At 50.2% G+C, this 12,754-nt stretch overlaps 1 protein-coding gene across 2 annotated transcripts in view; it reads left to right on the top strand.

Moving 5' to 3' along the window:
- Positions 1 to 12,407, top strand: part of Crispld2 (cysteine rich secretory protein LCCL domain containing 2) — a 61,679-nt gene extending 49,272 nt beyond the window's left edge. For both annotated transcript variants that reach the window (XM_052166835.1, XM_052166836.1), the window contains one exon: positions 9,846 to 12,407. In XM_052166835.1, the coding sequence (XP_052022795.1) occupies positions 9,846 to 9,900 (55 nt within the window). In that variant the 3' untranslated portion in view covers positions 9,901 to 12,407. The remainder of the gene's footprint in view (positions 1 to 9,845) is intronic.
- Positions 12,408 to 12,754: the final 347 nt, after the last annotated feature.

The raw sequence follows: 12,754 nt of genomic DNA, 5'->3' as shown, positions 1-12,754 counted from the left end.
AGATGGTCCCAAGGGTCATTAAGGTATAGGGCATTCTGTGGCCAGTGTTTTATCCAAACAGCACTTTCTTTTTTTCTTTCTTTCTTTCTTTCTTTCTTTCTTTCTTTCTTTCTTTCTTTCTTTCTTCCTTCCTTCCTTCCTTCCTTCCTTCCTTCCTTCCTTCCTTCCTTTCTTTCTTTCTTTATTTCTTTATTTCTTTCATTTATTTTTTGGTTTTTTGGAGACAGGGTTTCTCTGTATATAGCCCTGGCTGTCCGGAACTCACTCTGTAGACCAGGCTAGCCTCAAATTCAGAAATCCACCTGCCTCTGCCTCCCAGAGTGCTGGGGTTACAGGCATGTGCCACCACCGCCCAGCAGCACTTTATTTCTAATTAAAATAATTTTTATTTAATTTTATATTTTGTGTGTGTGTGTGTGTGTGTGTGTGTGTGTGTGTGTGTGTACTCATGGTTCACAGCAACATGTAAAGGTCAGAGGGCAACTTTCTTTTTTTTTTTAATTTTGGTTCTTTTGAGACAGGGTTTCTCTGTGTAGCCCTGGCTGTCCTGGAACTCACTCTGTAGACCAGGTTGGCCTCAAACTCAGAAATCTGCCTGCCTCTGTCTCCCAAGTGCTGGGACTAAAGGCGTGCACCACCACTGCCCAGAGGGCAACTTTCAAGGCTCAGTTCTCTCCTCCACCATGTGGGTCCCAGGGATGGAACTCACACTGTCAGGCTTGGCAGCAAGTCCCTTTATCTGCTGAGCCATCCTACTGGCCCCCGTTATTTTCATTTTGTTCATTTGAGATAGGGTCGCATGTAGACCAGGATGGCCTCCTGTGTAGCTGAGGATGACCCTGAGCTTCTAATCTCCCTACTCCTACTTCCTAAGTTCTAGGGTTACGAGGCCCATGGTACCACTCCCCGCTTGGCAAATGGGCACTTTAAATCCTGAGTGGCATGGGGTGCTGCCCACACTGGCTGATGTGACAGCTTTGATTTCACAATTCTCTTCTTGGGGAGGGATGCTTCCTGGAAGTTGTGAAAGGTGGGTGTGAGGCGTGAGGCTCCAGGACAGGCTGTCCTCTCCCAGACTTGTGGCTAACACTGGCTACGCAGCATCCTCACAGAGAGCAGGCACCAGGAGAGATGTCTGCCAGCCTCAGTCTCTTCCTGAACCAGGGCGACAGGGCTTCCCCGCTCACCTGCCCTGAACGGTAAACCGTCTGTCGGCAGGTGGTGTGTTCAGACAGGCTCTTGCCTGGCTGTGGAATTGTTTAGTCCACAGTATGAGCAGGTCTCCTGGGCTGAGGACGGGCATGGGTAACAGATAATCTCCATCTTAAGGGTCAGCTGACACATACCGGGAGCGCCACGGCCCCGACAGCTTGAGTAGCTGCTTGAAAAAGTGGGGAGATGTTTTCGTGCATTTGATTTTAAGCCCAGTACTTCAGATGTCTCTCGGGAGTGAGGACTTGGGCAAACGTGGATTTTTCAAGTGGACAATGAGGCTCAGAGAAAGGGTTACAAAGGTGGACTGCTTGGAGTCGTTTTGTTTTTGTTTTTTGAGGCAGGACCTCATTATTCATTTTAAAAAGCCCAGGCTGGCCCAGAGCTTGGGATCCTCCTGCCTCAGGTTCTCAAGTGCTGACTCTAGACAGTCTCTATCAGTACTGGGGTGACACTTGCTCCAGCAGAGCGGCACACACAGATCTGCCTAGCGGGAGAAGCAGCACATGTGTATATAGAGGTGGTACCGGCTTCCCATCCTTTGTCTTCCACACACTGGATCGAACCCAGGGTCCCACCATGCTAGGCCAGCGCTCTCATTCCTGACCCGCATCTCCAACCCCTCTTTTGTGCATTTTACTTTTGGGACAGTTTCTCCCTTAGTATCATGGACTAAACTTTGTAGCCCAGATAGGGCTTGGACCAAGGATCTTCCAGCCTCAGCCTCCTGAGTAGCTGGGAAGCAGGACTGCACACCAGGCCCGACTTCAGTGTCTCTTAGCAGTGAGAAGGCAACCTCTCCTTTCCAAGGCCAGAGAGAGTCATGGACCTCTGTGTCCCAGGATTCCATGACTCCGGAGGCCAGCTGCCAACCCATGGAGGCACAGGTTGTGCGGCTCCGGAAGCAGCTGTCTTCTCTCTCACTCCAGGCTGTGCTGGGAGGTTCCAAATGGCAAGAGCTCTTCCTCACAGATGCAAGCTCTGCTGGGCTGCCCCGCCTGCCCTGTGGAAGTCTGATTCCAAGACCCAGACCACTGTGCCCTGATCTTCAAGGAGGCCTCTCTGCCCCCTCCTCTTTTGTTCCTCATAGGATTCGAGAGGCTTTTAAGATTTTAAGAGGTAGTAAAAATAGTGTGTGTGTGTGTGTGTGTGTGTGTGTGTGAGTGAGAGAGAGAGGGGAGGGAGAGAGAGAGAGGAAGGAAGAGAGAGAGAGGGAAGAAGAGAGAGGGGAGGAAGAGAGAAAGGGAAAGAGAGAGAGAGGGGGGGAGAGAGAGTGTCCATGGAGTATGTGTGTGTCTATGGAGTGTGTGTGTGTCTATGGAGTGTGTGTGTGTGTGTGTGTGTGTGTGTGTGTGTTATCACAGAATGTGTTTGTCCATGGAGTATGTTTGTGTATGTATCATGGAGTGTGTATGTATGTGTCTATGGAATGTGTGTGTGTGCCACAGAGTGTGTGTGTGTACTAGAGTATGTGTGTGTACCACGGTGTGTGTGTATATCCATGCAGTATGTATACCATAGAGTGTGTGTGTCTTTGGAGTTGTGTGTGTGTGTATATATACTGTGGTATATGTGTGTGTGTGTATGTGTTTATGGATGAATGTGTGTGTGTGTGTATACTATGGTATATGTGTGTGTGTCCATAGATGAATGTATGTGTGTGTGTATACTGTGGTATATGTGTATATGTGGATGGATGAGTGTGTGGTGTGTACTGTGGTATATGTGTGTATGTGGATGGATGAGTGTGTGTGTGTGTGTGTGTGTATGTGTGTGGTATATGTGTGCATGTCCATGGATGAATGTGGGGGGGGAGGGGGCAGAGGACAGATGTAGGGAGTCAGTTCTCTCCTTCCACCTTGTTGAAACAGGGTCTCGCTTCGTGCTGCTGAGCCAAGTACTCCAGCCGAGCTGGCCGTGAGTGCTCTGAGAATTCCTGTCTCTCTCTTCCATCTAGCTGTGGGGATCCGGGGAATACAGCCGAGTTCCAGCAAATGTAGCCGAGTTCCAGCACATTGGCTTCTTACTTGGATTCCGGGGATCAACCTTAGCTTATCGGGCTGTACCGTTATCTCTCTCACCTGCCCAGCCATCTCCTGGGCCCTGATAAGTGTGTGTGTGTGTGCGCACACGCGCGCATTGAGACAATAATGGCTTCTCCCATCTTTTCCCTCCCTCCCTCCCTCCCTCCCTTCTTACACTGGATTGAACCCAGGTGTCTCACTACACACACACACACACACACACACACACACACATATACGTATATATATATATATATGTGTGTGTGTGTGTGTGTGTGTGTGTGTGTGTGTGTGTGTGTATGCAGAGTCTCACTGTAATAGCTTGGACTGACCTAGAACTCCAAGCTGGCCTGCAGAAATCTGCCGGCCTCTGCCCCCTTGGTGCTCAGATTAAAAAGTAGGCCACCACACCCAGTCCTCACTTGTTCTTGTTCTTTAGAGGGGACTGGGCTGGTAGCAGGGGCGAGCACTCTGTGGTTGTTTCGCCATACTGCCTGGGTGACTCACAGCGCTCTCGCACCAAGCACAGGCTGCTTGCTTACTGTGATGGCCTCATATCCGGCTGTTTCCTTCCCCATCCATTTTTCTGAACTAATCAGACGAGGAACATCTTTGTGCAATCTCATACACTCTCAGCAGGTCCCTCAGGTAACTTCCTTTTAGCAGATGGCCACAGCTACCACCATGCCCCCTTCAAGGCTTCACCTGTCTCCTGTGTGAGCTTTTCTGGCCAATGGCTTCCTGCTGTGCTGGAACAAAAGCCACCTGCCAGCACCCAGACACACATTTCCACCACACAGTGTCCACCCCTGGCACATCTCCACCAAGCTTCTACCTCATGGTCTCTCCCTGTTTTGGAACATATGGAGGCCAATTCTACCCCAGGGCCTTTGCACTTGCTGACTTCTGACCCTGAGCCTTCTCAGCCCCCATGCGTGCATGTGGCTGGCTGATCTTTTTTGCCATTCTAATCTGAAGACAAGTGATGCCCTCTAGCAGGCATCCTTCTCCCTTCTGACACTGCCCCACCCCCCCCACCCCCACCCCCACTCTAGACCCGGCCTGCCTGTGTCTTTCCCACGTCATTACTCTGTGTAATTTCCTTGTACATGTCTGTCTGGTGTAAGCTCCTTGAAGGCCAGAATCCATGCTCTGTTACCATCCCCCACAGCATACTGAGCGCGGACCTGGCTTGTACTAGGGTCTGCAGTGAACAGTAGTTGAATGACAGACAAACTGTTGAGTCCTGCAAGTCATTTAGAACTGGCTAAGAGACTTCTGATGCCTTTTTTTAAAAAATCAAATTCTTTAATACCCTTCATGGAAGCTGATCATCCCAGGGCCTCAGCGGATGGCTAGGCAGGTAAAGTACACACAGTGAGCACGGGGTCCCGGGTTCAGCTCTCTAGCACCCACATAAAGCTGGGCATGGTAGTGTGTGCTATAAAGAAGACAGGGAGAGGCCTAGCCTGGAGGCTTGCTGCTACCCAGCCTAGCCAAAGGGCTTGCTCCAGCTTCTTTGAGAGACCCCGTCTCAAAAGTAAAGTGGAGAGGAAATGATGCCAATTCGTGGTTCATACAAACATCCTCCAAGTGCTTCAGCTATGTTTCCTCCAGATCATTGTGGGGGGTCTGAGGGTCGGGTTTGTGAAAGGCAAGGAGGGGTAGGGAAAGGGATTACTTTATGAGTTCTCACACCCTACACACCTTCCTCAGACACATACAGCGTGTGCCTGACCGGTGTGTTAAGTTTAGTGTTGTGGCTTCAGGAAGAGAGCAGAGGGACCAGCGTTCACGCGGACAAGGTGTGCAGACAGTACCCTGAAGGGCTCTGTAGTAGCCGGCAAGATGTTAGGTGCTCCAGCCAGGACCCTTCAGCCTGGTTGGCAGCTTCAGGCCTCCCTCGCCAGGGTTGCATGTGCCAGCACCCAGCACCCTGCCAGAACTCTTTCCAGTCCCCTTTCCTCACATGGCTTGCTCACGTGTGGGGCAGGCAGGGAACACGTGGCCCTGGGTGGTTCTCCTGGCTACTCAGAGGACAGAGCTCTGGGAGCTCTTCGGCCCCAAACCCAAAAGGCAGAAGGTCTTTTGTAGAAACCAGCCCGGCCGCTGAGTAAGCTTGGCCCTGGGCAGCTACCCCTCTCCCCTGCTTGGCCTGAGAGAATCCCACCATGTCCTGGTCTCACGCCTCTGTCCCGCACCATGTTGCTGAGCTTGCCCTATCGGATCCGTTTTTTCCAGGGTTCAACCCCGGGGTAGCCAAGAGAGTGAGGCCTCCACGGGGAAGGCAGAAAAACAAGCAGGAATTCCAAGCAGCTGCTCCCACAGGACTGTAGCTCTCTGGGCCGCCCAGGGCCTGGCCAGCTGTCAGGCCAAGGAGTTCGGTCCAATCTGGGTTCTCCTGTTCCCGGTGGAGACACTGCAGGAAACGGCATGGATACATTGTGGCCAGTCTGTTCCGGCATCTTCCTAAGATGTAGTGTGCGTGCTGTAACTGGGGGCAGCTTCCCCACTGAGACTAGGACCTCAGAGGTTTCCAGGCCACCCTGCAGGCTTGCTGCAGGAGGTCTCAATTAGTGCGATGTTTACAAGAAAACATTTTGGCCGCTGTCAAGTTCTCGGATGCACCCAGGCCTTTAATTTATTATTGTTATTATGATTATTTTTGTGTGACGCTAAGGATGAAACCCAGAGCCTTGTGCACACTAAATCAGCACCCCATCGGTAACTATACTGTGTGTCCCCAGGACAAATGCCTTCTTCACCCCTTGAAGATAGAATCTTGCTGTGTAGCCCATGCTACACCTGGAACGCGAGGTCCTTATACCTCAGCCTCCCGAATGTGCCACCACGTTTGGCTCATTCCCAGACTCTGATCCCACAATTCCAATTTCAGTGACTTCAGGTCTCCCAAGTGGGTGCGTGAAGCTTCTAGAGAGTGGTGCCCTTGTCAGCCAATGAAATGACTAAAATGAACTCTGTCTCCATCCCTAGAGTCCCAGATAAATGTAACATAAGCCTAGCAGGGTTTCCCGCAGCTGAGGAAACAGAGCAAGAGCATGCTAGCAAGGCATGGTAGCCCATGCTTGTAGCCCTTGTACACGGGAGGCTGAGGCAGGACGTCGCCACAGGTTTGAGGCCAACCTGGGCTACACAGCCAAGACCCCACCTCCAAAAACAAACAAACAAAACTAAAACTCCAAGTTTTGTTATAAAGTGAAGAAAGCAAGAATTGGGTCAGTGTGTGTGTGTGTGTGTGTGTGTGTGTGTGTATATGTGTATGTGTGTGTATGTATATGTGTGTGTGTATGTGTGTGTATGTGTCTGTGTATGTGTGTGTGTGTGTGTGTGTGTGTGTGTTTGTATGTGTGTGTGTGTGTGTGTGTGGTTTGCATCCACATGATGTCTGTGCAGAAGGTGGTTGGTGGGATACGGCAACCCAAGCCGCAGAGGCCTCAGGAGAGAGGAACTCACTGAGGAGTGGCATGACTAGAAAGGGAAGGTCTCCTTCTTTACAGCTTTTCATAGCTGTGCACAGCTGTGCACAGGGTGTCCCGTGCACCAGCTAGGACTCTGCTTTTCTATTAAATAGCTTATTCTGTGTGTGTGTGTGTGTGTGTGTGTGCTTATGTGTGAGTGTGCCTGTGTGTTAATGCGTTTGTGTGCGTATGAGAGTATTTATAAGTGTATATGTACGTTTGTGTGTGTGAGTGTACATATGTGTGTTTATGTGAGTGTATATGTATGTGCATTCTTATGTATGTGTTTGTGTATGAGTGTATATATGTATGTTTGTGTGTGAGTATATATGTATATGTGTATGTGTGTGCATTAGTGTGTATGTATATGTGTGTTAGTGTGTATGAGTGTATATGTGTGTGTATGTGTATATGTGTATGTTTGTATGTGAGTGTATATATGTGTTTGTGTGTGTTAGTGTGCATGAGTGTATATGTGCGTGTTTGTGTGTGAGTATATATATGTGTGTGTGAGTGTGCCTGTGTTAAGTGCTTGTGTGTGTGAGGGTGTTTGTGAGTGTATATGTGTGTTTGTGCATGAGTGTATATGTGTATTTGTGTGTGAGTGTATATGTGTGTATGCATGTCTTATGTGTTTGTGTGTGCAGGAGTATATACATGTATGTTTGTGTGTGTGTATATATGTGTGTGCGTGTGTGTGTGCACACATGCACACATGCATGTGCATGCATGTACATGCACATGAAGTTCAGAGGATCCAGGCATCAGGCTCAAGCCATCAGCCCCCAGGCCTCTGGCCACTGAACTTTTCCCCACTGAGTCATGTCCTTGGCCTTTATTTTTCATTTTATTCTGGTGTAAGGAGAGGGCTCCCAGATGACAGTTGAGACTGTGAGGTTGGCATGTCTGAGGACAGACTCGAGTGGATGGCAGGCCTAGAATCTAAAAGCTCTTAGAAGGTAAGCTTGAGTGTGCATGATCGTGAATGAGCTATTGCCTTCTTAAATATAACACCAAAAGCATAATTGTGAAAAAAAGATAAATTAGGTCATTTTAAACCTCTGTAGTTTAAAAGACACCATTAAGAAAACGAAGAGAAGAGGGGACGGGGAGACGGCTCAGTGGTTAAGGGCCTCCAGCACTGTTGCAGAAGACTGAGTGTCACAACTGCCTAGAACTCCAGCTCCAGGGGTTCCAAATCCCTCTCCTGTGCTCCCTGGGCATTCATGCACATGGTACACACACAAACACTCAGGAACACACATGAAATAAAAGTAAGTAAGTCTTAAGAGAGGACAGAAAAGGAGACACCAAGTGTGTACTCTCAGAGAGCAGGTTGTGTGGTTAAGAAGCCTGGCTAGGAGCTGTGCATTGTCACAGGCCTTTGACCTCAGTACTCTGGAGCAGAGGCAGGTGGATCTCTGAGTTCCAGGACAGCCTAGTCTACAGAGGGAGTTCCAGGACAGCCAGGGATACACAGAGAGACCCTGTTTCACAAAACAGCAACAACAAAATCCTGGCTGAGTTTATATGAATGTAGCATATAAAGCCAAAGCGAGTGACCTTACAGGAGAGCTCTGATTGGGCCCTAAACCTGGGAGAAGATAAACTTCCTCTCAAAGGAAGGAAGGAGAGAAAGAAAGAGAGGTAGGGTTCGAGTTTGGAAAGGAGGGAGAGAGGCTGGAAGTCTACCTGCTTCCCAATGGGAATGGGAGAACGATTTGTGTATGTACTAAAGGATTTCACACAAGTATGCATGTGTGTGTGTGTGTGTGTGTGTGTGTGTGAGAGAGAGAGAGAGAGAGAGAGAGAGAGAGAGAGAGAGAGAGAGAGAGAGCATGTGTGTGCCTGCACGTGGGCACGTGGCCTGGGTAGGAACTTTTACAACTTGACATTAAGATAACCCATTTGGGGACTTGGAAGAAGGGGTTGGGCTGTAGCCTGTAACTTCGTGCTTTCCTGACATGCTCAGGGCCTTAGGTTCCATCCCTAGCACCACATTAAAAAGAACTGCCCATACCAGGAAACCCATCTGCCCAGCCATGCTCAGAGGACAGCTTCTGAGTCAGGGAGAGTCACTCAGCACACGGAAGCAATGGAGAGGCAGATTCAGGCCAGAGTACCCAGGACACAATGGTCATAGGACAACAGCAGATGTCAGTGGCACTGTGGAGCCTACAAAATACTCACTGCATTGTGGGTAGGCACAAACACATGTGGCCACTCGAGAGGCTCGTTTTGAAGTTTTTAAACGGTGGGTGTGATCTGACAGCAATCCACCTCCCAAGTGTACATCTCTGTGTGTGGAAAGCAAGTGCCTTCCAGAACAGACAAATCCAGAGGCAGAGGAGCCAGCGCAGAAGGAAGGGAGGCCGGAAGGACCCCTGTAAATGCTTCGTCATCTCATGGGTGTATATAGCAAGGCGCTGATATAGAGGCCGGAGAGCATGGCTGAATTTCATAGGACATTATAGTTCTATAATGGTGTTTTCAAATCTGACTGGGAGCTGGGAATGCATTCCAATGGCAGAGTGCTTGCCAGGCAGGCACAAAGCCTGGGGTTCAATCCCCAGCCCAACATAAACCACGTGGGGGGGGTGCTTGGGTGCGGGGGCAGCAGGCTCAGGAGTTCAGGGTCATCCTCATCTATATAACAAGTTGGAGGTCAGCTGCGTAAGGCCCATCTCAAAAGACCAGCAAAAGGCCTGAAGGACTTGACCCCCCCCCCCCCCCGTCAGAAGAGCGTGGTTTTGATTAACCGTGTGCCTCTCTTGATTCCTGTGTTCCCCCCACCCCCGCCCCGCTTCCATATGTATCCACAGTAGTGATAGCCCTGCCTTGGAAAGGATAGCGGACCCACAACGGCAGATTTGGGTAGCATTCGGGTGTGTGCTCCCTTCACGCCGTCCCTTAAATCATCTGTCATCCAGATATCTGAGACAGGTGTCAGCAAAACCCAGAAAGTCACTTTGCAACCTCAGCCTGGGCTCACAGTGCAGCCTTCTGTCGGCGCGAGCGGGCTCGTCCAGCTGGGAGTGACTTCTGTGGGCTCTGGCCTTACCACATTGACCCTATCGGCCATTCCCCTGCCCACAGCTCTTGTAACTTCCTTCTCTATCTTCTCTTGCAGCCTCAGCGCTCCTCAGAATGGAAATGCCTTCCGGATCTTCGCCGTCAGGCAGTGAATGTGGCGACCTGGGGAGAAGGGGGTGTCATCTACTGGGATTTGGGGTCCTGCTTTTTATCTGTACTTTGTCCTTTGGGGGTTGGGGGGTTACAGAGAGTCAGGAATCTTCATTTTGGTATCATCGAACATCCTGGGCCTCCATGGCCTTTGCAAGGGTGACAGAGCACCTTCCCCTCATGAGCAGCGTGTCGTGGAGTCTCTCGGCTGGACAACCAGTGCCCAGACTGGCCAGGTGGCAGTGCCCCATCTGGTAGCTCAGCTCCTCTCAGGAGCTGCTCACTGAGATACTCCTTGCCACATTTTCTTTGGTGGTGGAAGGGGAAGGCTTTCAAACCCTCGAAGGATACAGGTTTGAGATGTGTCATGAATGGGACTCTTGTCTGGGTGACAGGAGTTGACAGCCGTAAGGTTCCAGTCCGTCCTACCAACAGGGAAATAGGGTCTGTGTTTGCTGGTCAGACAGATGGGCTGCAGGGAGAAGCCCTGGGCAAACCCTGGGCTCTGCCCTGGTGGTATCTATCGTGTTCTCATTCCTCTACCATCTTGGCAGTCACGTGCTTTTACGTCCAGCAGAGCTGGTCTATTTAAAGTTGGTAGCACTCCAGAAATTTACCTTGTCTTTGTCCTTGTCTCTGTGGCCTCTTCTCACATGACCTTTGGTCTCATGGAGGACCAATGCATCAGGTGCCTTCTCCACCATTCCCTGACCCCGTGGCATCTGCCACACCCCAAGCAGGCCTAGGTGTCCTCCTCTGGGACTCGGCTTCACAAGCTGCTCCAGGTCTCAGATGTCTGTTCCCTCCTTAGAACAAGGGCTGTCTCATGGCTGCCATCAGAGCGGCAATAGAACGTCGCTTCCCCCCCTGGTTTGGTTGACCTAGTTTTTAGGCTGTGGGAGGAATGGATTCCTGGCACATTCCTCGTGGGGGTTAATGGAGTGGCCTGTGGTTGTAAAACCACCCATGACACACCAGCCACCAGAAAGAGGGGCCTGGACACACAGGAAGAACCCCTCGGCGCTCGCCAGTGTCCCCGGGCTCCAAGAGTGTGGTGAGCCTGGCTTCCATCGCTTAGGAATCTGGTCCAAACCCACTGTAAAATGAAACATGCTTTTGTAAACAGCTTACTCTAGAGAAGGTGGAATCCCACCCCAGCCCTGGGGATGGGGCAGGTTTGCCTGTGAGTGCTGGCCTCAAACAGGGTTTCAGGCTCCAGCCAAATATTTCTTAGACAAAAAAGGGGGAAGGGGTAGAAAATAAAACAGAACACATGGGGGGGGGGGAAGGGTAGAAAATAAAACAGAATACCGTGCCCCAATCGAAAGGCTGGGGAGGTGCTTGGTGGTTAACAGCTCTTGTTGTTCTACCAGAGGACCTGAGCTCGGTTCCCACTCCTCACTGGCCGCTCACACCCACCTATATCTAAGTCTAGGAGATCTATGATCTCCACAGGCACCACACACATCCACATGAGCAAAAGTACAAATGATTCTTTAAAAAAAAAACAAAAAACCCTAAGGGAGTCTGAAAAAAACCTCCTCCTATGGAGCCATATGGAGCTAGTTGGATTAAATGTTTATTTGTTTGAAACAGTACCACTTATGTAGTCCAGGCTGGCCTTGACTCATTATGTAGCCGAGGCTGGCCTCCAGAAAGCTTAGATAACTTTCCCAGGATCTGTCTCTTCCAGGGAGTTTATATAAAGCACACAACCTTGAACCGGCTCTAGCTAACCTTCCACGGGGCTGTTTCTGCCTCATATGTGTGGGCGTGGTGACTTTGAAGGCATAAACTCTTCCATTCCAGATGCTGGAACACATCTGCTCAGCCTGTGGAAGGTGACTCCTGGTTGTTTGGTTTCCCAAACATCTGGGAAACTTCCCGATGCAAGGAGTGCTGTGGGACCTTTCACCCAGCCTGCAGGGCAAGGTTGACCCAGTAAGGAAAACCATACCCCTCCTGGGTTTCTAGTATGAGCAACCAACCCCATCTTCAGGGATGTGAAAGTCTGGACTGGGGTCCTCAGTGCTTCCTGGCTGCCCTTCTACCAGGCACAGAGCCTGGCCTAGCAGCCCCTCCCCCCATCATCTTCCTCAATAGTTTAAAACTGGAAGCCCTTCACTGTGGAAAGAGAGGAAACAAAAACTGCAAATGACAAGATCTTACAGCAGAGCCCTTCTGACCCTGTGCGTCCATCAGCTCTCCCAAGTTTAAAGTGACCATGCCCTCCCCAGCTGCATCTCCACTCAGTCCTGGTCTTTCATCTGGTGTTAGTTCTCATATGCTTCCGAGCTGTGCCCGGTCTGTTCAGAGGGGTGTACCAACTCTCCATGATCTGTAGGCTCTCTCGGCCCGCAGTTTACTGTGTGCTTTTTTTCTATGAAAAATGATATATTTTACAACTTCCTATGTACAAGAGTTTATTGTAAGTTTTTGTGCTTTGCATGAACAGGGCCACACTGGTTGTTGCTATGGTTTCAATAAAACGGATTTGGTTTCTAACACATCCTGGTAGCACATCTTTTCTTTCCTAGGCATGTCATTTGTGAACTTGTTTGCCTTGTCTCCACAAGCTCCAACCAGTTGAGAGGCCCCGGGTGGCCTTGTGAGGGACCTCAGAGGCATTCCTGGGAAGCATGGTCAAGACACTAGTGACTTGAAGAAGTGTAGCTTCTGACATGCAAAGTAAGGATGAAATGCTGTGCTTGCCACTCGAGGTGCTGTGCTTCCCACAAACACAAAGACTGCACTCTAGCAGTGAGGACCGCTGGGTCTTTGGTCAAGGACCTGCTGGTGAGAGCTGTAATAACAAGACTGAAGACTGGGTGGTGGCTCTGATCACAGAAGTCGGGG

This window comes from Apodemus sylvaticus, chromosome 21 (assembly GCF_947179515.1).
Source record: "Apodemus sylvaticus chromosome 21, mApoSyl1.1, whole genome shotgun sequence".
Classification (NCBI taxonomy): domain Eukaryota; kingdom Metazoa; phylum Chordata; class Mammalia; order Rodentia; family Muridae; genus Apodemus; species Apodemus sylvaticus.
The sequence above is the reverse complement of the archived record's forward strand: the minus strand, read 5'-3'. Positions and strand labels throughout refer to the sequence as shown.